Source organism: Phoxinus phoxinus (genome assembly GCF_949152265.1).
Source record: "Phoxinus phoxinus genome assembly, chromosome: 5".
Classification (NCBI taxonomy): domain Eukaryota; kingdom Metazoa; phylum Chordata; class Actinopteri; order Cypriniformes; family Leuciscidae; genus Phoxinus; species Phoxinus phoxinus.
In genome coordinates, this window is record NC_136880.1 from 39,054,754 (window position 1) to 39,082,450 (window position 27,697).

At 37.7% G+C, this 27,697-nt stretch overlaps 2 protein-coding genes across 3 annotated transcripts; both read right to left on the reverse strand.

Moving 5' to 3' along the window:
- Window positions 1–521: 521 nt before the first annotated feature.
- Window positions 522–13,107, reverse strand: mcm6l (MCM6 minichromosome maintenance deficient 6, like). The gene is made up of 17 exons (XM_079612119.1): window positions 12,979–13,107; window positions 12,757–12,903; window positions 11,424–11,534; window positions 11,009–11,258; window positions 9,912–10,077; window positions 9,607–9,752; window positions 8,338–8,488; window positions 7,759–7,900; window positions 7,511–7,652; window positions 6,667–6,774; window positions 6,418–6,573; window positions 3,310–3,438; window positions 2,985–3,146; window positions 1,918–2,026; window positions 1,482–1,679; window positions 877–1,016; window positions 522–762 (listed from the first exon to the last, which is right to left on the reverse strand). Exons 1-17 carry the CDS (start codon window positions 13,071–13,073, stop codon window positions 640–642), a joined length of 2,475 nt encoding a protein of 824 aa, XP_079468245.1. The 5' UTR covers window positions 13,074–13,107; the 3' UTR covers window positions 522–639.
- Window positions 13,108–13,576: 469 nt separating this feature from the next.
- Window positions 13,577–27,620, reverse strand: cul1a (cullin 1a). 2 transcript variants are annotated; one of them, XM_079612120.1, is made up of 22 exons: window positions 27,268–27,620; window positions 24,518–24,820; window positions 24,252–24,429; window positions 21,921–22,088; window positions 21,758–21,808; window positions 21,584–21,674; window positions 20,429–20,592; window positions 20,137–20,299; window positions 19,920–20,050; window positions 19,328–19,435; window positions 18,589–18,695; window positions 18,448–18,496; window positions 18,198–18,329; window positions 17,184–17,301; window positions 17,026–17,102; window positions 16,804–16,935; window positions 16,470–16,562; window positions 16,319–16,366; window positions 15,989–16,071; window positions 15,740–15,845; window positions 14,355–14,468; window positions 13,577–14,268 (listed from the first exon to the last, which is right to left on the reverse strand). In XM_079612120.1, exons 2-22 carry the CDS (start codon window positions 24,655–24,657, stop codon window positions 14,188–14,190), a joined length of 2,334 nt encoding a protein of 777 aa, XP_079468246.1. In that variant the 5' UTR covers window positions 24,658–24,820; window positions 27,268–27,620; the 3' UTR covers window positions 13,577–14,187. The 2 variants fall into 2 exon arrangements, with proteins under 2 accessions (XP_079468246.1, XP_079468247.1); XM_079612121.1 differs by having other exon boundaries at window positions 26,642–27,467.
- Between the last annotated feature and the right edge of the window lie 77 nt (window positions 27,621–27,697).

A 27,697-nucleotide genomic window follows, 5' to 3' on the forward strand; every position in this document is an offset into this window, starting at 1 on the left:
AAACGTATTTTAGTTGAAGGCTTTTTCAAGATATCCCCAAGATCTACATGATGTTAGTTAGTTTCTATACAAATCATATAAACAAGTAAAATTAATAAAAAAGTTACACTTAGCATGTCAGAGAACAAACATTAAGTTTTGCTAAATCTTTTCAAAGGGTTTACACCACAAAGAATATACTACATTATTCCTTTAAATTCGAAATTAGATTTCAACAATTTAAACACTGTTTTACTACAATCATGAATTATATGCTTCAGCACTTGTCACACATTTAGGTAAAAAAAAAAAAAAATCTAATTATACATTTTCTCTTCCCTCCCAAAATACTGAACATGTGTCTTTTGACTTGCAAAAAAAGGCTAACTTTAAAGCTTTGTGTAACTTTACATTTGTTTGATTGCTTAATACCCCTGATTATTTTATTTTTTTTGCATTGTGTGTTATACTAGTCAATAAAGATACTGAGATCCACTGGGGATATCCCGCCACCTAGTGTTCAATAAACAAATGGCACAAATGCAAATATAAATCTATTTATTTTTCTGATTCACTTAATCAAATATTGCACATTACATTAGTCATTATTTAAGATTATATAAGCACTAAAAATGATCAAGGTTGGTAAAGCCAGCTTGACTAGTCTTCCAGTATATAGTTGGGATTCACCACCAAAAACGGATCCTCCTCCATGACGGGCTCTTCTCCATCCTCACTGATCTTTTTCAGCCCCGTTTTAGTCAGCTCTATGATGATATGATCCTTAAAAAGAAAGAGGCGTACTTTACACTGCTTCAGTTCAACTAAACAATGCCTTGTCAAGCTGAAGACGAATAAAACGTGATAACGTCATAAAGAGTGATAACGCATACTAACATAATGGATGAGTCTGTACAGCACTCTTTCAATGAGGTTCTTCTTAGCGACGAGTTCAGCTTCTGAATCAATTTCACTCTCCATTTCCTTCAGGTACCAGTTAATGAGTTCACTTTTCTTCAGCGAGGACTCCTCATCCACTAAAAACACAAACCTCCTTAATATCAAGACACATTCAGATATATAACAACACAAACTAGACATGCTCATTTCATCCTTCTGTTTATGCTCTTTTTAACTTTCAATACATCTTCACAATCGGGTTTCCTGGAATACTTTGATCAAAATTAATCCAAAATGAGTTCTAAATGAGAAAGTTGGTTGTTCGGTCACTTTTTAAGAATTGCACAGTAATGGTTATTTTACATAGCAAAGAATGACACCGCTAACCTGTTAAATGTACAGTATATAATAATAGAAAGAAATGTAATGACATCAAAGAAATAAACCGTTTAATTATCACTGACTGTTGCACATAAAATCTCAATGGGCAAATAAAAAAGCCAAAGTTTCAGAGATAAAACACGAATGAAAGGAGAAAAAAAAAAAACACACGGATGAAACAAACACGGTCTGTGATATTGTAATGAAAAATCGGGACTTGCATTGTTCCATCTTTTGCATGTGCAGCACCAGCAGGTTGGAGACTCTCTTGTACTCTGCAAATGACATTCTGATAGCAGGTTTGGTTACCGCCAGCGTCTCCTGCTTTTCCGGCTCAGTGTCCATGGCCTCCTCTGGATGACCGTTCACTTCACCTCCATTTCGACCTTCTGTCTCTTTACCAAAAAGGTCATTCTGATCTGTGGAAGTACAACTGAAATCAGTCATTTCATAAAATATAGGTAAATTGGTAATGGAATTGATACATTTGTAAAAAATAAGTGTGACAAAAAAGTATTTGGACACTTCTAACAGCACGTGGCATTTGCAAACAAACAGCTTATTTTTTACTGTTAAAGTACAGATTCATTATATTAAGATATTTGACAAGCCTATTTCACAAAAGGAATTGAACAGTATAAAAGATAGCCATCTCACCATTCACATTGTCATCCTGCTCCTGGTCAAAATTGATATCGGGCGAGTCAACACGAATGATGGACTTGTTCAGGAGTCTAAATGCTTCTTTCACATGTTTGGGCTGGACCTTTCCAAAGGAAAAGAACACATTTTAAACTCTACATAAGCTGTGTGATGCACATCGGTGTATGTAGAAGCAGTTTATGGGACATAAACATGGACAAGTCGTCATATTTATGTATATAGCATTTATATAGCACTCTATAAAAATAGAGATAGTTTCAGAGCTACTTTGCATCAATGAATCATTATTTTCCTGTTTATCATTGTAAACAAAATTAAACTCTGCTGTAAAGTGTTGATTCAATTCAGTTCAATAACTGTGCAAATTTCATTAACTATGGAATAAATTAATTTCATCTATAAAGCAGCTTTGGGGAAAACAGTGATCTCATCACTCACTGTTTTTACAAATGCTAGAAATGTGGCGTTTAAAATAAAGATTGCAATCAAAGAGCACAACCAGGTTCCTAACTGACGACAGAGACTTGACAGAGTAGCCATCAAGTGTTAGACAATATTCTAGGTTACTACGTGTGGAGGTTTTTGGTCAAATAAATTAGAACTTCACAATTAAGGAGGAAGAAATTAGAAGTCATCCAATATTTTATATTGAATTTGCATTCTGCAAGTTTTGTGAATTGGTATGTTTCGTCAGGCCACAAAGAAATTAGATTGATTGTCATCAGGATAACAGTGAAAACTAACAAAAAGCAAAGGTCCTAGTACTGAGCCTTGCGGGACTCCATACTGAACTTGTGATTGGTATGATACCTCTTCGCTGACTGCTACTAATTGATGACGGTCAGATAAGTACGATTTGAACCATGCCAATGCGATTTAACTAATGCCAACATAAATTTAAAGCCTATTCAAAAGAATATTGTGTTTGATAGTGTCAAATGCAGTGCTCAGGTCCAGAAACACTAATGGAGAGATGCAACCAAGATCGCATGAGTTCAAGTCATTTGTAACTCTAATGGGAGCAGTCTTAGTACTATGATACAGTCTAAAAGCTGACAGACCTCGTCTGAGCAGTAGAGTCTGGTCATGGCTTCAGAAAGACGCAGCATGCTCTCCAGCTGCCTCACAGTGATCCGCCAGGCTGATTTGGTGGTTCCTCCTCCATCCCGCTGCCGCAGACGCTTGTACTGGTCCACCACGAATTCCTGAGCCTCTGATGATATCTACAGATGCAGGGTTATGAGGTCTATCATCTTACTTGTAATTCCAAACCTGTACGACTTTCTTAAGATTGTCAAGCTCCAAAAATGACTAAAATAATTTGAGATCTACAACGAAGGACTAGATTTCAGTGAATGGCAACTTGAATAACGAAGAGTGTCTTTCCTTTGGTTGAAACTGGCGGGCGAACAGTATGTATCTCTGGATTTCATCAGTACTGTAAACTCTTTCTACTGACTCAATGTTCCTGGCATGAAGATCTACAATCCGGCGGGCGATGGCGTAGTCCGTAACCTGGTAGAAGAAAAAGAAAAAAGACAAATGCTGTATTTTTTTTACACGTTCAAAAGTTTGGGGCCAATAAGATTGTTAAAACATTTTTTGAAAGAAGTCTCCTATGGTCAACAAAGCTGCATTTATTTGATCTAAAATAAAAATATAGTGAGACAATTTAAAATAACTTTAAACACTTTCAAATGTAATTAGGGCCCGAGCACCGATGGTGTGAGGACCCTCTTGGAATTGCTCTGTTTATTATTATTATTATTATTATTATTATTATTATTCTTCTCCGCATTTAATCGCATTTTTGAGGGCCTAAACATGCACGAAAACTCACGAAAATTTGCACACGCGTCAGAACCGGCGAAAATTGACATCTGATATGCGTTTCAGAATTGGGCGGGGCAAAATGGCTCGATAGCGCCACCTATAAATGTTCAACGGAGTGCGCCTCCTGCTACGTTTCACGTACGTGTACGAAATTCGGTACATACATGTAATGACCCAATACCTACAAAAAAGTCTCTTGGAGCATAGCCTTAAACACAACAGGAAGTCAGCCATTTTGAACTTCCTCTCTGATTTTTGTGCAGTTTTTGCCATTTTCAGGCCTCGTACTTTAACGAACTCCTCCTACAGTTTTAATCTGATCATCTTCAAATTTGGTGAGTGTAATCTTAAGGCTTTTGCGACGTTAAATTGCGAAGATCTTGAGTTTTCGTCGAAGGGCGTGTCCTCGGCGGCCTGACAAATTTTGATGTTTCGCCATGAAACAGGAAGTTGCTGTAACTCAGGCATTGAATGTCCAATCTGCCCCAAACTTCACACGTTTGATAAGCGTTCTGTCCTGAACACATGACCATGCTCAAATTCAGTTACAGTCATAGCGCCACCTGCTGGCAACAGGAAGTGACATGTTTAACACTGTTTTGGACTCCTAATAATTTATAAAAGATTGCCAGCAAGTGCTAAACTTGTTAACAACATACTAGAAACATGCTAAAACATGCTAGCAAACATTAGCTAAGTGCTAAAGCATGCTATTACTGCAATTAAATAGGAATTTGCTGTAACTCAGGCATTGAATGCCCAATCTGCCCCAAACTTCACACGTTTGATAAGAGTTCTGGTCTGAACACATTTACATGAGAATATTTAGTTATAGTAATAGCGCCACCTATTGGCAACTGGAAGTGACATGTTTAACACTGCAATGCATTACTAGCAACATATTAAATATGCCATTGAGTTATATACATGTTAGAAACATGTTAAAACATGCTAGCAATTCTTAGCTAAGTGCTAAAGCACGCTAATGCAATGAAACGGGAAGTTGTTGTTACTCAAGAAGGCAATGTCCAATCTGCCCCAAACTTCACACGTTTGATAAGAGTCCTGCCCTGAACACATCTACATGACACTTTTCAGTTATAGAATAGCGCCACCTACTGGCAACAGGAAGTGACATGTTTAACACTGCAATGCATTACTAGCAACATATTAAATATGCCATTGAGTTATATACATGTTAGAAACATGTTAAAACATGCTAGCAATTCTTAGCTAAGTGCTAAAGCACGCTAATGCAATGAAAGAGGAAGTTGTTGTTACTAAAGAAGGCAATGTCCAATCTGCCCCAAACTTCACACGTTTGATAAGAGTCCTGCCCTGAACACATCTACATGACACTTTTCAGTTATAGTAATAGCGCCACCTACTGGCAACAGGAAGTGACATGGTTAACACTGTGATGCTGTACTAGCAACATATTAAATATGCCATTGAGTTATATACATGTTAGAAACATGTTAAAACATGCTAGCAATTCTTAGCTAAGTGCTAATGCATGCTAATGCAATGAAAGAGGAAGTTGTTGTTACTAAAGAAGGCAATGTCCAATCTGCCCCAAACTTCACACGTTTGATAAGAGTCCTGTCCTGAACACATCTACATGACACTTTTCAGTTATAGTAATAGCGCCACCTACTGGCAACAGGAAGTGACATGTTTAACACTGCGATGCATTACTAGCAACATATTAAATATGCCATTGAGTTATATACATGTTAGAAACATGTTAAAACATGCTAGCAATTCTTAGCTAAGTGCTAAAGCACGCTAATGCAATGAAACGGGAAGTTGTTGTTACTGAAGAAGGCAATGTCAAATCTGCCCCAAACTTCACACGTTTGATAAGAGTCCTGCCCTGAACACATCTACATGACAATTTTAAGTTAAAGTAATAGCGCCACCTACTGTCGACAGGAAGTGACACGTTTTACACTGTGATGCATTACTAGCGACATATTTAATATGCCATTGAATTCTAAACATGCTAAAACATGCTAGCAACACTTATCTGAGTTATAACGCATGCTATTATCCCCATAATAAAAGGACATTTTTTGTAACTGACTTTGACATACTCCTCCTATTTTTACCTACTTAAATGCACATTGCCCACCGTGCTCTGTCTTACTAAAGCCACCGGGTGGCGGTGGCACGGGTGCGAGGGCCCTTTCATCGCTGCTTGCAGCTTTAATATATTCCTGTGATGCAAATCTGAATTTTCAGCATCATTACTCCAGTCTTCAATGTCACATGATCCTTCAGAAATCGTTCTAATATGATGCTTTGCTGCTCAAGAAACAGTTATTATTATCAATGTTGAAACTTGTTGTGCAGTTTCATATTTTTGTCAAAACCATGATAGTTTTTTTTCTCAAGATGCTTTGATGAATAGAAAGTTGAGGAACATTCATTAAAAAAATTATTTGTAACAAACACAAAATCTTAACTCTTGATCAAATTAATGCATTTAATTAATACTTTTATTACACAAGAAAGACATGTATAATGAAAACGGCAATATTGTGATATATACTACGGTTGAGTACAATATTAAGTATTTACACTAATGTTCAAAAGTCTGGGGTCAGTGTGTGTGTACCGTAGTGTACATTTAATATAAGTAATGATATATGGTCTGACCTCATTGCATTCATCAACCAGTATGAAGAAAAGATCAAATCTGGACATGATGGGTGCAGACATGTTGACATTCTGTTTCAGAGACTTGGCGCGGTTATATCTGCCGTCTATGGGGTTGGCAGCAGCCAGGATGGAGGTGCGAGCATTCAGAGTGGCCTTGATCACACAGAAATGGTTAGATATTGTGGATTACGGATTAAACGGACAACGCTTTTAAACTAAAGACATTCCCGACAGAGGGACACGTACCTTAACGCCCGCCTTGGTGATGGAGATGGTCTGCTGCTCCATGGCTTCATGGATGGCCACCTGGTCCTTAAGGTCCATCTTATCAAACTCATCGATACAACAAACCCCCTATAAACAAGACATGAAATAGTATTACGTTTTCTTAAGACAAATATGATTGCTAGTTCTTTCTGGGAGGTTATCAGATCATCGCACACAGTGCTGCAGGGATGATCTATTTCTGAAAGCCAAAAACTAGAAACGAGTCAGCATTTTGTAACTTCAGGTTCAATCATCCAGAAGTCAATGGGTTTTTGGTTAAATGCCTGAAAATAAGGATATTTCCACATTTTATTTTATGACATAAAATACAGTAGTCAATATTTGAAGTGGATCAAAAAAGTGAATCAAAGTTGTCCTAAGACAAGAACGGGTATTGTTCAAAATTCATGCAACTTTGAAGAAAGGTTTTGATCCAAATGTTGACTACTGTACATCAGTAATATACCGAAAGATTTAATGAAAGTCATGTGACTGTAGTGTTTGTTCATTTATAGCCTACATTTAGCTTTTTACTTCTGGTGATTGTATGTAGGCTAAATTGTGTTGATTTGTGAAGATTATCATGATGAACAAAACATGTAAGAATCAAAAAGCTTTTGTTGGTCACAGAGTTTATATTCAGCAATAATCCAAAAGACAATGGAAAAATCCCATTGGGTTTTTGTCGAGTGAACCAGGGTGATGCTAACTTCTGGATTGGCCAAAACAAATTATGTCAACACTGGAACAAGAAAGCTAATACGAAAGCCACATGCAGACAGATTTACAGGAATACTTCTGGAAAAGTTCAAAGGAAATATACATTATCCGCCAACATGAGGGCTCCTGCTTCAATGACAAACTCATGCGACTCCTCGTCTTTGACCACAGCGGCAGTCAGACCCGCGGCACTGCTGGCTTTACCACTGGTGTACACAGCTCTGGGGGCAAAATCCTCCACGTGCCTGAAAGAAAAAACACAAATAAATCCCCATCCAGCCATTAGACACTCCAATGAGCTGTATTTTAGGTTTAAATGGTCAGAGAAAGAGTTTCACACATAATATTTACTTGAGGAACTGGCTCTTAGATGTACTCGGGTCTCCAACTATACACACGTTGATGTCGCCACGTAAAGACGTCCCCTCCATGGTCGTCTTAGCAACACCACCGAACAACATCAGCAGAATCCCACGTTTAATTTCATCATTACCTGAAAAAACAAAAAATTATTATTAAGCAAGCTGTCTAGCAGATGGCGGTTCAAAACAAAGACTTGAGATTACTCTGAATGAATAAAAAAAAGTGGAAGTGATCAAGGAAGTCTTGTTTACTTGATACTAAGTGCCTCAAACTCTTCATATCTTTCCTATTCACCTCATTTTTAAAGTAAGAGTAGGCATGGCCATTTGTAACAGTCATCCACTTCCAGTAATTTTAGCTGTACAAAAACAGTCTGTTACATCATTTTAATTTATATCATAATCAAACAAATTGGTTTGTAGCGCAACTAGTTTTACCGTTTACTGGACTTTGTTATTCCTTTAGTTAATTACCTATAGTGGCTAATGAATTAAGTCTCACACATTCACAGAAAATACCCTAGAACCAATGAACAACACTGATCATTGAGAAAGGACCGGCAAGCACCATGAATGGTGGGGAAGAGACTTGTGCAGAGGTTGTGATAGAGATTCTTGTCTTGGCTCATCTCAAACACTTTCTCCCATTCCTGCACGGTCATCTGGTTCTTCACGCTCTCAGCGGTCTGATCCTCCTGACGAAGCCCCTTCCCTCCAAACTAAAAACATTGCAGTAACAAACATGACATTTATCACAAAACTGACAAATGATATACAGCAGCGTTAAGGAAAATAAAAACATTAATGGGGATGCTAAAGTAAAAGAAATATAATAATAAAAGGTGTAGTTTTCTTTTAGCTAAAAAAAAAAAAAAAAAAAACCTAACAAGTCTGAGCACACATTTTTGGATAATTGGGTAAAATAGCTTGGTATGTCGTTCAGGGTGTCGTATTATCAGGAAAAAAATTATACCAGTTCTAGAAAAGTTCTTCTGCAGCAACAAGCCACCTCTTGATATTTTGACATATTGCTACTTCTGTCATCTTTACCTGTTGTAGCTTATCCATGTTGTGTGCAACAAAATAGACACTGAAACAGGTCAGGATGCTTAAACGTCACCGTTTCTATAAATGGAATTTCTTATATTCTTCTTGATTTATGTTTCTTAATTTACTAGACGCCCTTGATTTTGAAAGGAAAAAAATATTTTTAGTATTTAAACTTAGCGTGGAATGTATCATTGATTATCTCCTAACAAGGCCACATATTAAGGTCTGGGTAGATTTGAAAGTACTTCTTGTAATCTCGGTGCTGAACGCAGGAGAAATGGGCAGGAATAAAGATTGGAGGAATTCTGACAAGGGCCAAATTGTTATGGCATTGTTTATGGGTTGGTCCCAGTCAGCAGTGGTGAGAATTTTACCAACAGTGGTCTGAGGAGGAACAAACTGGTGACAGGGTTTTGGGCGCCCAAGGCTCATCGATGCACGAAGGCAACGAAGGCCATCCCGTCTGGACCGAGCCAACAGAAGGTCTACTGTGGCACAAGTCACACAAAACTTTGATGATGGTTATGGGAGGAATGCGTCACCACACACAGTTCAGTGTGATGCTCTGGGCAATGTTCTGCTGGGAAACCCTGGGTCCGGCCATTCATAAGGACGTAAATTTGCCATGTGATGTGCCACAGGACTTGAAGAATCTGCTGCTAACCTTCAGGGTTCTTATAGAGGCCATGTCTCGGCAGAGGAGTGCTGGTCATAATGTTTTGGCTCATCGGCGTATACAAAGCAACGCAAATCTGCTACAATTCATGTTGTGATGAACAGCTCTTACCCGTGGGTTAGTTGGGGCCACATAGTTAGCCAGGAAGGCCAGTCTGTAGGAGAGTTCTCTGACACCCAAAGCCTTGAGCCCCTGAATACCATCAGCCTCAAAGCCCTCCTTCCCAGTCACCCTGCTGCTGGTTTCTGCCCGCGTGCCTAGAAAGATGAGAAGAAATGTTCCAATATGACATACTGCACATGTGGGCAAATGGCTTTTCATTTCTTCTTTATACAGTTAAGACAGATCCATCCATTTTAGACTTTACTTTTATAAAACCTGTAAAATATTGTGTTAATGGAAAAATAGAACAGAACCAGCAACTGCCATGGCGGACACATCAGGCACAACTATCAGAGTGCCGGTGAAGTCACAGCGATCTCCTGCTTGTGCCGTCTCCACGGCCTCGGCCCTCAGGATCACCTCCACACTACGGGGAATAGAGCCTCTCGGCAGCTCCGCCTGCGTCTCCTGGATCCGCACCTCAACAAGTCAAGCAGGTTCAGGATCAAATACCCATACATCTCACACCAGCCCATCAGACTCAGTCAATGAAGATAATAATGTACCATTCAATATTTACACGAATTACACACACAATTATAGGTGAAAAGGCTAATGAGGACATTAAAATATGGCATATGAAATTGGTCAACCTAAACTGAACTTTAACACAGTTTAATACAATTATTTCAAATTTTCACATGCACGAATGTGCATATAGCAATTTAAATTTGCATGAAGTGATATTGACTTAACGTTTTCGTCATCAGCAACTCAGTGGTCGGAAAATGTTAGATTTTCTAAAAGTTGATTAACAAAATATTTTAACTAATTAGTCACCATGAAATCAAAATGGACACTTGTTTTTATTTTATGGAACCACAGTATCTGTCCACTTTGTTTAAACCATGTTTCCCTAATTTTTCATCGAAACAACTTCCCTTCCCCTTGCAGCAACATCTCTTCTCTTGTCTGATGACACGTTTACTGCATGAGGGCGGGGCAAACGGTCACTCACATCAGATCCACCAATAGCAAACCACAACCATTCAATCAATTCCTAATGGACAAAATCAAATCACCCTAAATTTGTTCTTGTTCGAGAAGCCATTTTCACGTTTGACACGCTTCATGCATGCACGTAAATTTAAATATGCTTTGTGCCCTGTAAAATAAAAAACATAAGCAACAATTATCAGCAACATCACTTCAGCAAAATGTAAAATTAGGAGACTTATGAAACATGGCATTCTGGTGTTTTTTCTTTGAGAGCAAGATCTTTCAAAGAAAATGGCCACTAAAAGCTGCCTATAACTTGTTTTCATATTTATTTTGGATGTTTTTTGAAACCTTGGTAGTTAGCTGCAATTGTAAACTGTTGAGAAAAGTAGTCAAAACTGTATTGTCTTACTTTCTGAAAGTCAACAAAGCGTGACTTGTTGGTGTCGAGCATGAAGCGTTGGCGGTTGGCACACACTGGGTTCTTGCAGATAGTCGGCTGTGTGTATTTGAACTGCTGCTCCACATCTTTGATGACAGACTGACAGTCCAGACACAGAAAGGTGGCGCTGACCAGCTCTGGATGCACGGGGTGTGTTCGCACCACCTGAGCGCTGAAGCGTAACAGAGTGCCGATGCGGGCGGTGGACAGCTCGCGGATCCTGGGAAGCACAGAGGTCATAACAGACCATTTACATACATTTTAAGAGTCAAAAAGAGGGTGCAAATTAAAGAAATAAATGGAACTATAAGCATGATATATGAGCTCTTTACAGTGATAGGTGGGCTTTATTTAAAGGTCAAAGTTTTAGAACAGAAAAACTTACTTCTGCTTAGATGGAAAGTCTGAAAAAGCCACATAAAACTCTTTGGATGGTGGAATATTTCCATGATCTCTGGCAAAGTGGCGAACTGCTCTGCAGAGAAACGGGTAAACCCTGAAAAAACAACAACATTAGGACAGATAATATGAGCTTAATATGACTACAGCAAACTGATGACTTATTCATTCACAGAATGATCATTTTCAATAATACTGAAATGTTTTTATACATTTGATTTAAATGAACATGGGCAAACATTTGTATTCCCAGCCAACTGAAGAATTTTACAATATATGAAAAGAATAATGGATATTGCAGTTTGTTTTATAAAAACCTTTGCTCCTAAAACACTCAAAAAGTACCATACTACCATGATTTTACCAAGTTCTGGGTTTCTTTTATATCGCTGGTACTGCCACATTGCTTTTTTGTGTAGTTAGCTAGAATTAATTAAATGCTTTTTTTTTTTTTGCATTAGCCTATCTAATGAATGTGTATGATTTGCATATTAAGTGTTTGGGGATAATAAATAAAATTGCATCAAGCACAAATAGCACGGCAAACATCAAAATTAATGTACACAAAAAAAAAACGTATGCCCCTCTTGATGGAAATAACATCACAACATTTATTTCCATCAAGAGGTGCATCAAGTTTTGGTCAAGGTCTTGTATTGACAATGCAAGAATCCAGCAATCTGTAAAGTCTCCTCCAGCACATCCCAAAGACTTTCAATGAATTTAAGAGCTGGACTCAGAAGTGCATCAATTCATGTGTGAAAATGATTCTTCATGCTCCCTCCAGACCATTCCGATCCTGATGAATCTTGACATTGTCATCCTGGAATATGGCCATGTGTCTTCCTGGTTGTTTAGTTACACACTCCATCAAAGGTTAGAAGAACTGTTGCCAAGCATAACATGCTAGAAACATCACTGCAATAATGATCCAATCATAGACTCTTAAAGGGATAGTTCACTTTAAAATTAAAATTCTGTCATCATATACTCACCCTCAAGTTGTTTCAAATCTGTATGAATTTCTTTCTTCTGCTGGACACAAAGAAAGATATTTTGAAGAAAGTCAATAAGCAAACAGTTAACAGTAGGGAAAAAATACTATGGAAGTCAATGGGACCAGTTAACTGTTTGGTTACCGACATTCTTCAAAATATCTTCCTTTGTGTTCAGCAGAAGAAAGAAATTCATACAGGTTTGAAACAACTTGAGGGTGAGTATATGATGACAGAATTTAATTTTAAAGTGAACTATTCCTTTAAGTATTGGCCCATTTAAATATATGACTCCTAAAGAAAGCAGCTGTTGTGGCGGTTCACCTGTAATATTCCTCTTGAATGGTGGTGGCGAGCTGCTGGTTGTAGTGCTCGATGTTACTGAAGCTCACGGTCAGTGTGTTTCTCTCCGGCCTGATCAACTCTTGCGCGTCAGACAGATATAAAGCATCGCCAGTTTTATCCTGAAATCTGATCAATCACACGTTTTAGAAATTAAGCTTATTTGGCTCTTCATATAAAAGTACTGCAACCAACTGCACTCACTCTTCCAAAAACTCTAGAAATAACTTCTGACACTTCTCGGAGAGCTCATCGCGCACTTGCACGCCCGCGGACGCAGCTTCAGCTCCAGGCTCCATCACACACACACACACGCTCAGCTCACACACACACCTGTACAAGGTAATAATGAACCGCCCAATCATATACATGCTGCGCCATGACGTCGACTAAACGACGTGCCATGAACATTCATTGCGACTAGTGCATTCAATTCAATTCAAATTAAATATATTAAATAAAAAACATCATTGGCACATACAATTTTACATTCTCTGGCAGTTCTTCTTTAATGTTTGTAAATGCATTGTATATATTGAGCTTTTATTTTTTGCTATAAAATAATCACAATTTTAAACTTTGTAGGCTACACGTTGCAATTAAAAATGACAACCCTCACAAAATATTAATAGAAATATAATATATTCGGTTCTATAATGTTCAGCACCTCATTTCACTTAGCAATTTAAGTTTCAGGCCATATTTTGTTCGTGGAAAGATAAAAATGAAACATGCATAATTGTTTATGAATAATCAAACCATTTCACATAGTGATTTCACAGCATCAGAAATACATACAGAAAACTTTTAATTCTTTTATTTTAACACACATTTAAAAAAGTGAACCACACTATACAAATGGTTTTTCAGGTAGCAGGTAACAATGCAGAGTACACGTCTACAAACCTGTCCAACTCGTTCCTTCTTGGGATGTGCAGCTAAAATCGCACCTTTTTCCTAAATGATTTCCTTTCTTCTCTTAAAACATTTCTGAAGCCCCTATTTGCTAAGATTTCAATGTATCTTTTTTTCATTTTCTTCTTCATTTAAACGTTGATAGGCAATAGCATGCTTAATGTGTAGGGTTTATTTCTGATTGGGTTTTTAAAACCTGCAATGTTTTATTTTGCGAGATTAAAGCTCAAGGTCTCTGTTTTGTATGTACATTTTGAATGCAGTCAGTCCATATGCAGGGCAACAGTAAAGTCTATCTCTCGCACATTAACATTCACTGACGCACACACGCGCTCCTCTTCTGTAAGTCCTTTTTCCTTTTTAAACTCTCACACTCCCATCAACACAGGCCGAACATCAAGAGGAATGATATTTATTTCCCGAGAGACAACTTAAAAAAAGTGAGAGTGAGAGAGAGAGAGAGACAGACAGTAAAGACATGGAGGAGTGAAGAAATGTTTAGGCCAAGTAGCTGTAGGTGTCCTTCTCTCCGTCCACCCGCTCCAGATATTCCTTCTCTATGAGAATGTCAATGCACTTCTGCAAAAGATAAGACGAGCCAAAGTAAGTATGAGCGGACACACATCTGTTAAGCAGACTAGATGTGTAGAGGAGGAATGACTGACCTTGATGACGGGGACTCTGGGTTTAAACCGTGATGAGAGCTGGTTCAGAACCTCCGCCAGGAGTTGTTGATGCTTCAGAACCTTCCTCATCTTCATGATCCTCACTATGGCCGCCTGCACAAGAGGAACACATCTCAACTTAGCATGCGATTCCCAACACACCTCACTATAATACTTTTGCAATACAATTTTGGAATATCTTCTAAAAGACCTACTACAATTGTCAAAACGTGTGATGCTGTATCCCACAATGCAATGCACTCGGTTTAACCTTCCATTTTTATGGAAGCTTGGTAATTGATAAAGAGACAGGTGGGAATTATAGGATTGATTTCCGTAGAACTACACAAGGGCAAAGAGCCTTCTCTATAAAGGGCTCCCAACTTTGGAACATGTTGCCAAATGAGTTTAAAGCAGTAATGTCAAATAAAGTCTTTTACATTGAAGGTAAAGCTTTAAAATAAACCAGAACTGCATGCATATTTAAATTTAATAAATGTTTGTTTCAATTAGCTATTGATGCCAGGGTTGGAAGCATCCTTAAAAGAGGTACAGGTCATTTAGATATGTATTTTTTATGTGTATAAATGACATGCTGTGTTAGCTTTATTCTATGATTAGTAGCTTTCGTTTTTTTTAGAAAAGCCTTTCTGAGACGCAAATTAGCTTATGCTATACACTCGATGTGCAAAACAGTTTCCATCTGCATGGATCTGCATGCATATGGTGACGCAAAAGTGTGTGAAATTCGATTTAGTGTGCACTCCAGGCGGCTAGGTGGCAATGTGAAGCACTGAAAGTGAAAGAGACGCTGACACTGTTTTTCATGTTTAACCCTCGGTGCTCTTCGCGTGTAGCTCAAAAATGATAGAATTTTTTATTTTTTTTGTCAATGAAATTAATGCTATATTTTAGTTTGATAATGTCTTGTTATTTTCCTGTACTGGTGCATGCCTGTGACGTAAACGCGTACGCGACGCCTTCACTGTCTAGCAGATTTTTGCGTTTTTACCGTTTTTTACCCTTTAGACGGGAACGCGATGGTGGAGCGTTTTGAAGATTTCCACTCTGGAGGGTAGTTTCACTTTTTTGTGTTTTTAAGCCCCAAAAACGCAGTCGCCGTGTAAACGAAAGTCACATCCGATAAAATATTTTTACGTTCTCGTGTAAACAGGGCCTTAGTTGTTTTTGCTGCAATTGTAAATTTAAATCGATTATTGTGAAATTTCATTGGTATTGTAAGATTACATTACATAGGTCAAAAATTATGAAAGCAATAACTTAATTTCTTTCTTTAGGCGGAGCAAGTAAATATCTGATCTACAGGCCTGACTAACCCCAAACATTTGAAGGGTGGTGTATATAAGCAGTGTGGACGAGGATACCTGAATCAAGAGTTTCCTGTCCTCCTCAATGTTTTTATGGGTTGTTTCCTGTTCCTGTTTCTGCTCTGTCTTCATTGGCACATTAATGTTCACTCGCAGCTTTTTACTGGGAAGAAAAAGCATCAGCCGTCAATATTCACAAATGCATTTAGCTTTTACCCTGCATGATTTTAAAAACACAAACTGTAAAACACTAATTATAGACTCGTAGATGTTGTTTGCAAGATGAGATGAGCTGAGGAGACCTACTTTTTATAGCCCAGGAAGAGTTTTATGAGGGTGTCGGGTTTGAATTCCATTTCATCCACATTCGCGTTCTCGTCCTCTAAAACCTGCATAGACACACTGATGATTATATAACTGAAAACAACTGCATATAATAATATTAGCCTGTGCTGAAGTCATCATGAAATGGCATTCACAACCCATTTTACATATGTAAAAATTAAGCTTGAGAAAAAAAGTCTTCCATCAGAAAATTGATTTAAAAGAGGCCGTTAATCAAAAAACAATTGTGATTTCATGGTGACTTTGCAAGTATCCAATTGCTTTTTTGAATCAAGTCCAAAAATTGCTTACCAGCAACTTGGATTTCAATAATATTTGCAAAACCTGCACCAATATGTCCTAAAAAAGAAAGGAAAAAAGCTGTTAGTGCACCAATGAAAAATCAGACACATCTAGATATGGTTTTAGGCGTATTGTACCAAGTCCTCTTTTGTTTACTTACTATTTTGATCTGTGTGCTGTCTGTCAGCTGCTGGACTGTATAAATGTCTTCTGTGTTATACTGCAGTAGAATGGCCATCTGGAACGTAGATGCCTGCATGGACACACAAACGGTCTGATGAATATTCATGCCCCATTTAAATAAACATTATTTAAATACAATTCATTTAATCCCACAGATAAACCAATTCCACTATTACACAAAAATACAGAAACACAACTCAGTAACGTTAGTGCATATTTAGCAAATTTACACTAGTTTAAATCTTTAAAAAAAAAGAAATTCACAAAGGATGGTAGTGGTTGGGGTACTCAAGTGACATATCATATGGTACCTGTAAGGTGTAGCGGTTTTTGAAGCAGTTGGTGACCAGTTCTCCTTTGGACAGGTGGTAAAGCCAGGTGAGCTTGCGGCCACTGTGTCTGCTGGCATAGAAGGCTGTGAACCTTTGGTAGCTCCTCTCCAACTGCATCAGAAGAGACAGATAATGGATTTAGAAGAACCTCGAAAAGACCAAAAACAAGTGACTTGCATACAAACACATTTCCATTATTACCTCAGACGGCAGAGCAAAAGTGCAGGACTGCTGAAAAGGCCATGAACCCGAGCTCAACACCTGGATGCTGAAGTCCACTGGAAAACAACACAACATTCATAAGCACAGATGACCGTATTTGATACGGCAGCAGAGCAGAGAGAGAAGCTCATCCTTACAGTCTAAAGGCTCGGAGTTTGTGAGGTGCTTCTTGAACTGTTCGTTGAGGTCTTTGCTGACTCCAATGTCCTGGAACATGCGCTGGAGTTTCGATGTGTATTCAAAGCCACACGCTTGCTAAACATGACAAACCAAACAGTGTTAGACACGATGGCATGTGCAGTGAACTAAAAATACAAGAACATTAAAAAGCACAATGACACCACTAGGGCTTGGATGAGTGTTGGTATTGTTAACTAAAACAGAATGTTTTTGTTAATCGAAACAATGCTGAAATGAAATAAAGCATATTAAATTAAGAACTAAATTACTAAAACATACAAATAAATGAAAGCCAAATAGAAATATTCTAAATAATTAATATAAATGACAAAATAACAAAAACCTACTAAAACTTAAACTGAAATAAAAAAGATAATATAAAAATAAAAGCCTATATTTAAAAAATATTAATAATATTATAACAAAATATTAATAAAAACTATGATAGTATATAAATAATAGTAAAATAACACTACTTTGGATAAACGCAAGTTGGATAAACGCAACCAATAAAATTGGTAAAATACAATAACAAATGAACGGTAGTTAAAATAAATAACCAAAACCTGTTTTTCATACAAATTTTCACTAAATGAACAAGAATGATATTTAATCATTTTCAGTAATTACCAATATAATAATACATAGACTAGTAAAAAATTGGCAATATTGAAAAAAAAGTTTTTTATACTAAATGTAAATGTAAATGCAGCACATGGTCTTACATTAACAATTCTGATGATACATGAACATGAATTGTTAAATCAGACAATACAATGATTAATTGAAACGGTTTCAATGAGTCATTCACAGAAATGATTCCAACGTCTGCATTTTTGCAAATAAAAGCTATAAATCAAAGTACAAAAAAAACAATATTGCATCTGGTGCTGATTTTAGGACATTTAAGCTTTATTGATCATTTTAACAGATGTTTCTATTTTCATAAGCTGTGGAGGAAACTCTTGCACCTTTAGTTTGGAGATCATGCTGGCTTCTGCATCATCGCTGGCGCTGTTCTGATGGACCAGACGCTTGGCCAGCATCTTCGCATAGAACTTCTGGAACACGTCCTTGTCCTCAATGTACTTGAACACCACCATCTACAAATGAAGAAAAAGATCAATACAGGCAAAACAAAGACATTATGAAAAAAAAAAAAAAAAAGTGCTGTGCAACTTGTTTTGGCAATCACAAATCATCCAAGAACATAAAACGGACCACTTGATTCAGAGTGTCTTCAAGTTCTGCCTCCTCTGGGTTTTTGGAGCTGCAATATCAGACAGAGGTTCGATTAGATCCAGCACAGGGATCTAAAAACATTTACAGTGCATCAACAGACAAAGACAGATGAACACACACCTCTTCTTGAGCAGAGAGTCGCAGTATCTGGCCAGCAGTTCAGGAGATTTGCTGGAGGACTGAACCATCTTGGTCACAGCATTATTATTTATGAAGCGCCCACACGCCTGAACACAGAGAAAATACATGCTTGAATGCTTTCAATATCCAAAAGCTATTAGCAAAATATAGTCTTAAAGATAGGCATCATTGATGTGTTAGATTCATGAGATTCACCCATTTAAAGCCCTGTTATACATCAAGTGAACTCGAACAACAAACCGGTGTGATGTCAACCGGTGTGAATGTAAGCATTATTTTGCTTTGCTCCAGCTATCATAAGGAGACATCCACTCTTGCATTGCGTGTTCATGCAATTTGGGGGCGGAGCAATGAAGGGACGGGTGTGTTCGTTTGAGTTGATTTCAAATATCAGCAGTGTTTTGCTCACTGCACCTTTAACTGCTGTTTTCTCACTGCTGTCATTTTTGTTGTTTATTTTGCTATTGAGAGGAAAGTGTGCAGCACATATTTACATTCTCATCTAAACGCCGCTCTCGGCAGCATAGGTGCCATCGGGACGTTTAGTAAAAAAAGGTCCAAAAAGAACTTCACTGAGTATATCGGATCTAAAAAGCAGTCTGTGAGAGAACAGGAATCAAGACACCAGCCTATAGACATGCAATAACTTTACCCTATCAGATTAAACTATTAATTATCTAATTCAATCTTGACTAGAGAACTTAAAGGATGGTCATACCTTGTCAAGAGCAGCCACAAAACCAGCATCATTGTTGAATGCTGACATCACCAAGGCATTGTACTTCTTGTGGACGTCCAAAATGGTCTGGACGTACATTTTGGGGTCCTTTAAAAAAAAAAAAAAAAGATCACAGTAGTTTTAAGATCAGGTCTAAAGCATGATGGTTAGTTGGTTGAGGTTAACGCTACGCCAGCTTTCTTGGCTATTACAAGTTAGTAACTTGTACTATTAGTAACAAGTTAAAATGCTATAAAAGCACATAAAAAATAAAAAAAGTACTCAGGCTTGACTATTAAAAGTTACATCTATTTTACAGCTTGTGTTTTATTGATAGAAAATCTTTTTTTTCCTCTCTCTCTTTCTTGTACAGCACTTTGGTCAACTTCAGTTGTTTTTAAATTGTGCTTTATAAATAAACATTGTATTGTAAGTTCTCCTAAAGTATTTGCTGAAAAATATATAACTTCCTTAAAGAATTAAACCAGAACACTTTCATAAACTATGTTTGAGATACTTGTATGTCTGAAGCATGATGATCTCAGCTTCAGATGGTGTAATGTACATCGCAAACAGAGCTTCATAGACTCACATTGAGAGCAGCCTCCCCACATTTCTCGATGGCTGCCAAGCCTTGATTATAAATGTGCGTTTCCAAAAGTTTCTTCAACTCTCCCAATCCATCTGTGATCCGTGACACAAGATTGTACATGCGGCCCAGATCTACAGAGAGAGAAAGAATAAATTATGGTTGAGATTTTCAATCTAAAGAACTCGTGAACATTCACTGTTTACACTGTGGTTCACACCTTCATTTTTGTCTGCGTCCAGAAGGTTCTGGAACTCTGTGTGGAAGATCTCCAGGTGTTTCTCGATGAGAACCTGCTCACACTTCCTGGCCAGCTCATCCTGTGTGCTTTCGTGGAGGTAGACCTGCACCCTCCTCTGCTCCTCCAGCAAACGAGCCTCGGCCTACAACACATAGAGCTCAAAACTTCAGCAAAATAATTGAAAAGATATTGCATATACTGTCAAGCCCTACTGGACACCATTAACACATTTAAGTGCACAACCAGAGTTTAACATTTTTTTGTGCCTCACCTTTTTCATGTACTCAGTAACAGGATTCTGTTGCAGGAACTCAGTGCTTTCCCTCGTGTAAAACCGTTCGGTGTCGGCCAGGAACTGAGTCTCAAAGTATTCCTTGTAGACAGACAGAGTCGGTCCTTTAGCGAAGGCGTCGTCCTCATTGAGACCCAACTCCACTGCGAGAGACCGAAATAATCATCCACTGAGCAACACCACTTCTAGACATCTTCATCACAGACTCAAACAAACAAGCAATGCAATCCATCATGATGTAAACTAGGGCTGCAACAACTGATCGATAAAATTGATTATCGATCATGAAAATAAACAACGAATTTGATAATCGATTAGTCACGTCGTGCACCTTGCTTGGAAACCATCAGCCAGTTACGCCGCTTTACAGTAGTGAATAACCCATTTCTATGGACAAAAATGGCGGAGAACAGAGTGAGCTGCTGCGGGAAATGTACATGATCCCACTTGTCCAAAACATGAGAATGCGTTATATTTCAAACTAAAGCCTAAGTTGTCCTCTCGTGCTTTGACAGATGTGTGTGCGGTTTAATGCTTTTGACACGCGTTTTCCTCAGCGCTTAACTTAGAAAGTATGGCGAGTATTTATTTTTGCATATTCTGACAAGAGTCTTGTTAACCTTCACAGACAACGAGTGTACGAGTAAAACAGACGGTGCTCAGTAGAATAGGAGCGTAAAAATTCTGACTAAAATACACTTTTTGCTTAATTTTTGTTAGAAATTATGTGTAGTCTTAAATTAAATCATAAAAGTAATCATATTTATGAGAGCAGTAACAGTAAAGGCACTATTGTTGGAAAAGTCCATTAATGTAATATAATTACTGTCCAGACGAGTGAATTGAAAGCGCAAGTCCATGAGAAAGTTTCAGTTTCAGTGACATTGCTACATTAAACTACTATAATGTTTACTATAATGTTGAATATAATGTATAATACAATGAGGGAATATTTGTGGACCCTGATAATAATTAAATAATAATAACAAAAAAAATCTTTATTTTGGCTTTATTTTCGTAATAGTATTGAATCGTGAATATCGTTACACCCCTAATGTATAATAAAATAATCGACGGATTAATCGATTATCAAAATAATCATTAGTTGCAGCCCCGATGTAAACGATGCCGCACCATAAGACTGGACCACTCCACTGATGAGTCTCGTGTTGATGGTTTCTCCGTTCCTCTCCTTCTCTATCAGCTTCAATACTGCATTGGTGACCTAAGAACAAAGGTACCAAAAAAAACACACTTATTAGTGTTAAACACTTTTCCCAATATGACGTTTCCTGTATCCAATCTTACCTGCTTATTCAGAGGCCGAAACAAGCATTCCCTCCACGTCACCAGAGCGAGCTGGAAAAACACCCACACACAGACACACAGAACATTCACAAGACATACATATCATGACATCAGATGGATTGAAATTTTGCTGCATTGCAGAAGAAAAGCAAGAAACACTCACAGAGTAGATTTCATAGATCCCTTTCCGGCCCTCGTCACACTCCCGGCGCACCCAGTGGCGGTTGAGATAAGCGCAGATCCCATTGAGCACTTTACTGGAGAACCTGTAATCCTCCCACTGCTGCGTGTAGAACTTCAGAACGCTCTCGTCCATCAGATCCTCTCCATCCTGAGGGAAGCAGTCACATATATACATATTCACTGGGAGTTTAAGGGTAGAGGTCTGCACGGGAAATTCACTCTGTGTTGTTCACCCACTATCTGCTCAGAATGATTTTCTTCCTGATCTCTCACATTTAAATGGGCCCTATGCACAAGCTGCACTACTTCCTGAACTTAAGCAGGGTCCTTTGTTTCCTGTCTGCCAGGATTGGCCAAACTGATTAATCCAGGTGTGTCTGATTATTGTTGTTGGTCAGACACACCTGGATTAATCAGTTTGGCCAATCCTGGCAGACAGGAAACAAAGGACCCTGCTTAAATTCAGGAAGTAGTGCAGCTGTGCATAGGGGCTATTTCCCCTAAAGAAAGAGAGAGTGATTGGGGATAACAAATATAATGTTGTTGCCTATACAAGAATTTGATTAGTTATTTTTGTCTTATGAAACTGCCAACACAGTAAAACATGTCAGAGAAAAATTAGCTAAATTAAATATGACATATGTCACTCAAAATTATAAGCCAAAAATATGAATGAAACCTGCTGGCTTACTAGCTATAATGAAAAATATATATTTTTAAAACAACCATACAAGTACAGAATTTCGCTGACTGACACCGGTTTCAGTGGTGCATTTGTGCTATCATAGCACAAAATTAATAGCATTGCTCAAAACCATAGACTGTGAATAAAGAAGAATATGGATGTAGTGTCCGTGACATCACCCGTAGGTTTCTGAAGAGCATTTTTGATGCCCGAAGTGGACGGAGCCGACCGTCGCCATCTTGGCAGAGCGTCACCCCACCACGTCACTCCCGGATAACCAAAAATGAGCCAAGAGGCGGGATTAGCCGAGGTGACCGCTAGTAGTGACAGCAGCGGCAATCCACCTGTCACTCAAGTGGCCACGCCCTTAATTATGCAGAACTTTAAGGCTTAATATAATGTAAACGGATGAGTTACATATAAAAAAATATATATAAATAAATAAATAAAAAATCACCCCCCTCACAGTTGTCATGAAGGGCAAAATTAGCTATATAGACCAAAACCACTTTTTGTAAAGTTGGCATATTAACATGGGGAGTATATGGGATTGACTCTCTTTCAGAGGCCGTCTCTAGCGGCCAGTCGATGAATTGCAGTTTAAGTCACTTCCGTGTTGAATTCAAGAGAGAGACCGGAAGATTGCCGCTTGCTCGAAACTATTATATGTTACTTTTATTTTTTAACCTATAGTTTTGTTTTCAAAGCATCAGCACATAATGGCACTTGCGTCTTATCTTCCACGAATGTACTGCAAATGCTCTAAAGATTGCTGGAGTCCATTTGTGAAATACTTTTTCTGTAAATTTGTGAAAATCAGTCACGCTTGTCAGAAAAGTGAGTGAGTGAGATGCACACAAACACACAGTTTTCTCGAAACATACGTTATCACCAGCATTTGATTTAGTACAATTGCGTTCATATCAGCAGTGAACTGTACTGGAGTTCACATGAACCGTACCCCAGACCACCATTTTTATGCGGACTCGGGTACGGTTCACGGGTGCGCACCCGAGTTTGGAAAACAGCGTTCACATCATCCAAACAAACTGAACTCTGATGTGAGTCAAACCTGTGTGCGCACTGAAAGTGCTAGTGTGTTTTTGAAGGAAGATTCTTTAACTGGTCTATAGGTACTTTACAAAGCATCTATTTTACTTTTTTAGAACAAAATGTTTATGGTACTTAAACAATATTTGAGTGTCTTAGTGGATGTGTAAGCTTTTTTTGTCGTCAAATTCTATTAAATAAATAATAATAATCATCATCATCATTTAGACTTACTTTGGTCATAAACAACTGTATAGTTCTGAATCTGAATATTTTGGGTTAAATGCTGTGAATTTGTTTCACTGGGTGAAACAATGGATCCTAAAATACATTTTGTTCAGGGTCACTAAACAAATCAGATTTTTTTCTGAAAAATGTTTAAATTTTAAGTCACTGGTATGAAGTCCATTTTCAAATAGAAAACAGTCATTTTAAATGTTTAAAATATTTCACAATATTAACGTTTTTACTGTATTTTAATCAAATAAATGCAGCATTGTTATTAAAAAAAAAAATCTGACGAACCCCATTATTTTGAATGGTAGTTTATCTGACCCATCTATTCCTGTGACGTACCTTTAGTAAGTTCGTAAGGTAATTCTTCAGAAATTCCTTCAATCTCTTGTAGAGTTCCAGCCCCACGAACTGAGCTCCTCCGGGTGTTGGGGTCTTCTTCGAAGGTTTGGATGGGGGGGCACCAGCACCGCGGGCCTGATTCGACTGATGCACACTAGTGCAATAATTATACACGTGACTGAAAAACATGAGGTTAAGGCCACAACAGACGCTGGACGAGTCTCTGAAACAAGCTAGAAATGACATTAAATTGCAGTTGAGGATACGTGTAGAGCTCCATGTAGCGTGACTTGGCCATGCTCTGGCGGGTGTACACCTGCTGTATTCCCGCCCGCAGATCATCCCAGATCTGGTCCAGCCCGATCTGCTTCAGACCGTGAGGGGTCTGTGTCCGGTTAGACGACATCCTCTCTTCCTCTCGGCCCTGCCGCTGTGAGTCTGACGCTCCTCCTGGTGTTTGATTGGTTCTTGTGCCTGTCACTCAAGAGCTACTCCTCCATAGGGTCAAGCGGTGAGAGAGGATGAAGAGGGTCGCACCCTCAGGGAACAGCGACAGACAGGAAAGAAACCTGCGAGGAACAAGGAAGAGAGATACACGGTGCGTTGGAATCATGTACGATTAAATACATCTCGGCAAGCGAGTCTCTCGGGTGTAGCTTGTGTCCAAAAACCGGAGAAAACTAACAGAAACCTGCTAGCAGCTGAAGAAGCTGCTGATAGATCTCAAAAAGACACAGCAGCAGTTTTTCCTGGGACAAATATTCCTTGTATGGAATCTCCTGTTCATTATATCCTGGGGTTCCCTTCTTGTATCCATGGCAACAACTCATGGAACAGAAAAAAATTCCGCTAGGAGCTCTGAGATGCAGCCGGTGCTGTAACCAAGCAAATTACTTACCAGCGTTCAGCCATTAGATCACGACTTACAGTGATTCACTCAGGCAGAACACCACATCTGTGGGACAGCAGAACATCTGGACTCACAATGATTTTCAATAACTTCATTACAGAACAGCACCAGAACAGCTGAACGGTGATTATATTTATACATCCACTCTAAATTGTTTTTGTAGCACAAACATAATACATATTATGGATAATATCTTACACATTATATATAAATACTAATATACTACCTTTTTATTATTTTTCATCAATTAGAAGATATATATATATATATATTAGGGCTGTGCGATATTGAAGAAAAATGCGATATTCGATATGCGATACGATAATGCTTAAAGTGTGTAAAATAAACTTAAATTAACTTTAAAATATATTTAAAATTATATAACTTACATGTGTTTCACATTCTTTTTATGACAAGAAAACATCCTTATAACTTCTGAAAGTGAACATCAGTGTTTTACTGTAGCGTAAGAAGTGTTATTTTAACATCAGTGTAAACCTCAGGGCTTCAGGTTATCCTACATTAGGTTTATTTAATAAAAGATACTGAATCATAAAATATAAAAATAAAACATTGCTTAGTTTTCACTGTATGAATTAAATATATCCTGATACTTATTAAAGCTACAAAACTTTGTCTTTTGTTCATGACCCCAATTATTGCAAGCTGTTGCGATATGCATATCGCGATATACATTTGCGATATTTCTATATATTGCGCAGCCCTAATATATATATATATACAAATAAAAGATAGCCTAATATATATAGATAATTATTGTTTTATCAATTATCCATCATATACATATATATATGATAAATAGAAAAATAATAATTCATACATATATATATAAACAAATTTAAATAGTTAGTTGAGGCAAAAGGGGTAGTTAAAACTACATTTTAGTAGTCAATTATTAAAATTATAGTCAATTATAGTCATCAATTATAAGTAGTCAATTATTACCCTTTCAAAAAAGTATATTACCTTTTTTATTATTTCATATATTACAGATATAATAGATAACATGTTTAGTTACATAGATAATTATTGTTTTATTAATTATCTATTAAGTTAAATCATAATATATATATATATATATATATATTTATTAATCTATTAGATATAATATAATAATAATAATTAATATATATATAATAATAACTTTATAAATTATATCAGTAATGTGTATCATACTGTATGTACAGTCAAACCAAAAATTATTCAGACACCTTGCTATTCTAACTTATTCTAACTCATAAATTAACTAGTGTCTTGCACCCACTAGTAAAAAGAATATATGAATAATTTTTGGTTTAACTGTGTGTGTGTGTGTGTGTATGAACAATTTTGCGATAAAAAGTTTAGTTACATCTAAATTAGCAATTACCCGTTTATGATTTTGTATAATCTCTTGTGTCTATAATAAATAATAATGCATGTGTGTCTATAAATATATGTATATAGTTGTAATTATTACCTGTTCATGAAACTGTCAAAAAAAGCAGAAAAACATCTTTGTTCTGTCCTGTTTTTCCATCTCTGAACTCTTCTGATCGCTGCTAAACTCGTCTGATTTCTGATCTCTCCACATCTCTGCTGAACTATAACAACTCCGTCATTTTATAGACCCTCACCTCATTATGTTTTTGATCTACACTGAGAGAGAGTGAGCGACATGTCCAGAACAAGCATCATTTCTATGTTAGCGATCTAGATTTGTCGGGTCACTCGTAGTGCATCAAGTAGAGCTAATGAGGGCGATACATTGGCTTCCAATTACCGCGGTGCTCGAGCTTTAAAGCAAATTAAGCAATGCTGATGCTTCCGTACACCAGTCACTCCTTCCATCCAAATATATCACAGATTTAAAAGTTGCTTAAATGTGTGTGCTTCAGGCAAACACAATCTGACTGATGAGGCCTCACCTCAAAACACAGCACAGACACTCTGTAAACACGTAGAGATCCGTTAATACAAGTCAGGAGAACATAAGCACACAGTGCAGTAGGAATTATGATATCAATATATTAGTCATCGCCTATAACTGTGTGTGTTTGTGTTCAGGATTAAAGCTAAAGCTAACAGCTAATCTCGCGCTCTTACCATCATCCAGAAAGAACGACAAACGTACACATGAGTCTCCAACACCACTCCGGATCCCGATTAAGAATATCCCCTTTTATATCTCAGACGCGTATGTTGCGATCTTTATTTTTTACTTAGAAAATAAAAAGAACAACCCCGAAACAACGAACACAGAAAAAAACTCCGTCAGCGCGTGCTCACGGAAACACCGTCCCTCCGGAAACAGAGACACACTCCGTCAGCGTGCGCGCGCTCGGAAACAGCGGCTGTGGTCGAAGGTTCCGCGATGTTTTTTTCCCCTTGTCATACCAATTATGCAATAATAAGTATATGAATATTAATATGAACTGATTATTATGGACTTTGACCGCACACATGGGTTCAAACGTTCTCTATTTAAGAAGTAGTTAAATCTCACTGGACATAATTCAGTGCACAACGACAACTC

Bases quoted from the DNA above. Each gene is read 5' to 3' on its own strand.
- mcm6l (XM_079612119.1), bottom strand. From the start codon at position 13,073: ATGGAGCCTGGAGCTGAAGCTGCGTCCGCGGGCGTGCAAGTGCGCGAT. The intron at 11,535-12,756 runs GTGAACCGCCAC...TTGTTTTTTCAG, and splicing joins ATTCAAGAGGAATATTACAG to GGTTTACCCGTTTCTCTGCA. The intron at 10,078-11,008 runs GTAAGACAATAC...TGACTTGTTGAG, and splicing joins GCTTTGTTGACTTTCAGAAA to GTGCGGATCCAGGAGACGCA.
- cul1a (XM_079612120.1), bottom strand. From the start codon at position 24,657: ATGTCGTCTAACCGGACACAGACCCCTCACGGTCTGAAGCAGATCGGG. The intron at 21,675-21,757 runs GTAAGATTGGAT...CTTTGTTCTTAG, and splicing joins TTCGGCCTCTGAATAAGCAG to GTCACCAATGCAGTATTGAA. The intron at 16,367-16,469 runs GTAAGTAAACAA...TTTCTTTTTTAG, and splicing joins ACAGCACACAGATCAAAATA to GACATATTGGTGCAGGTTTT.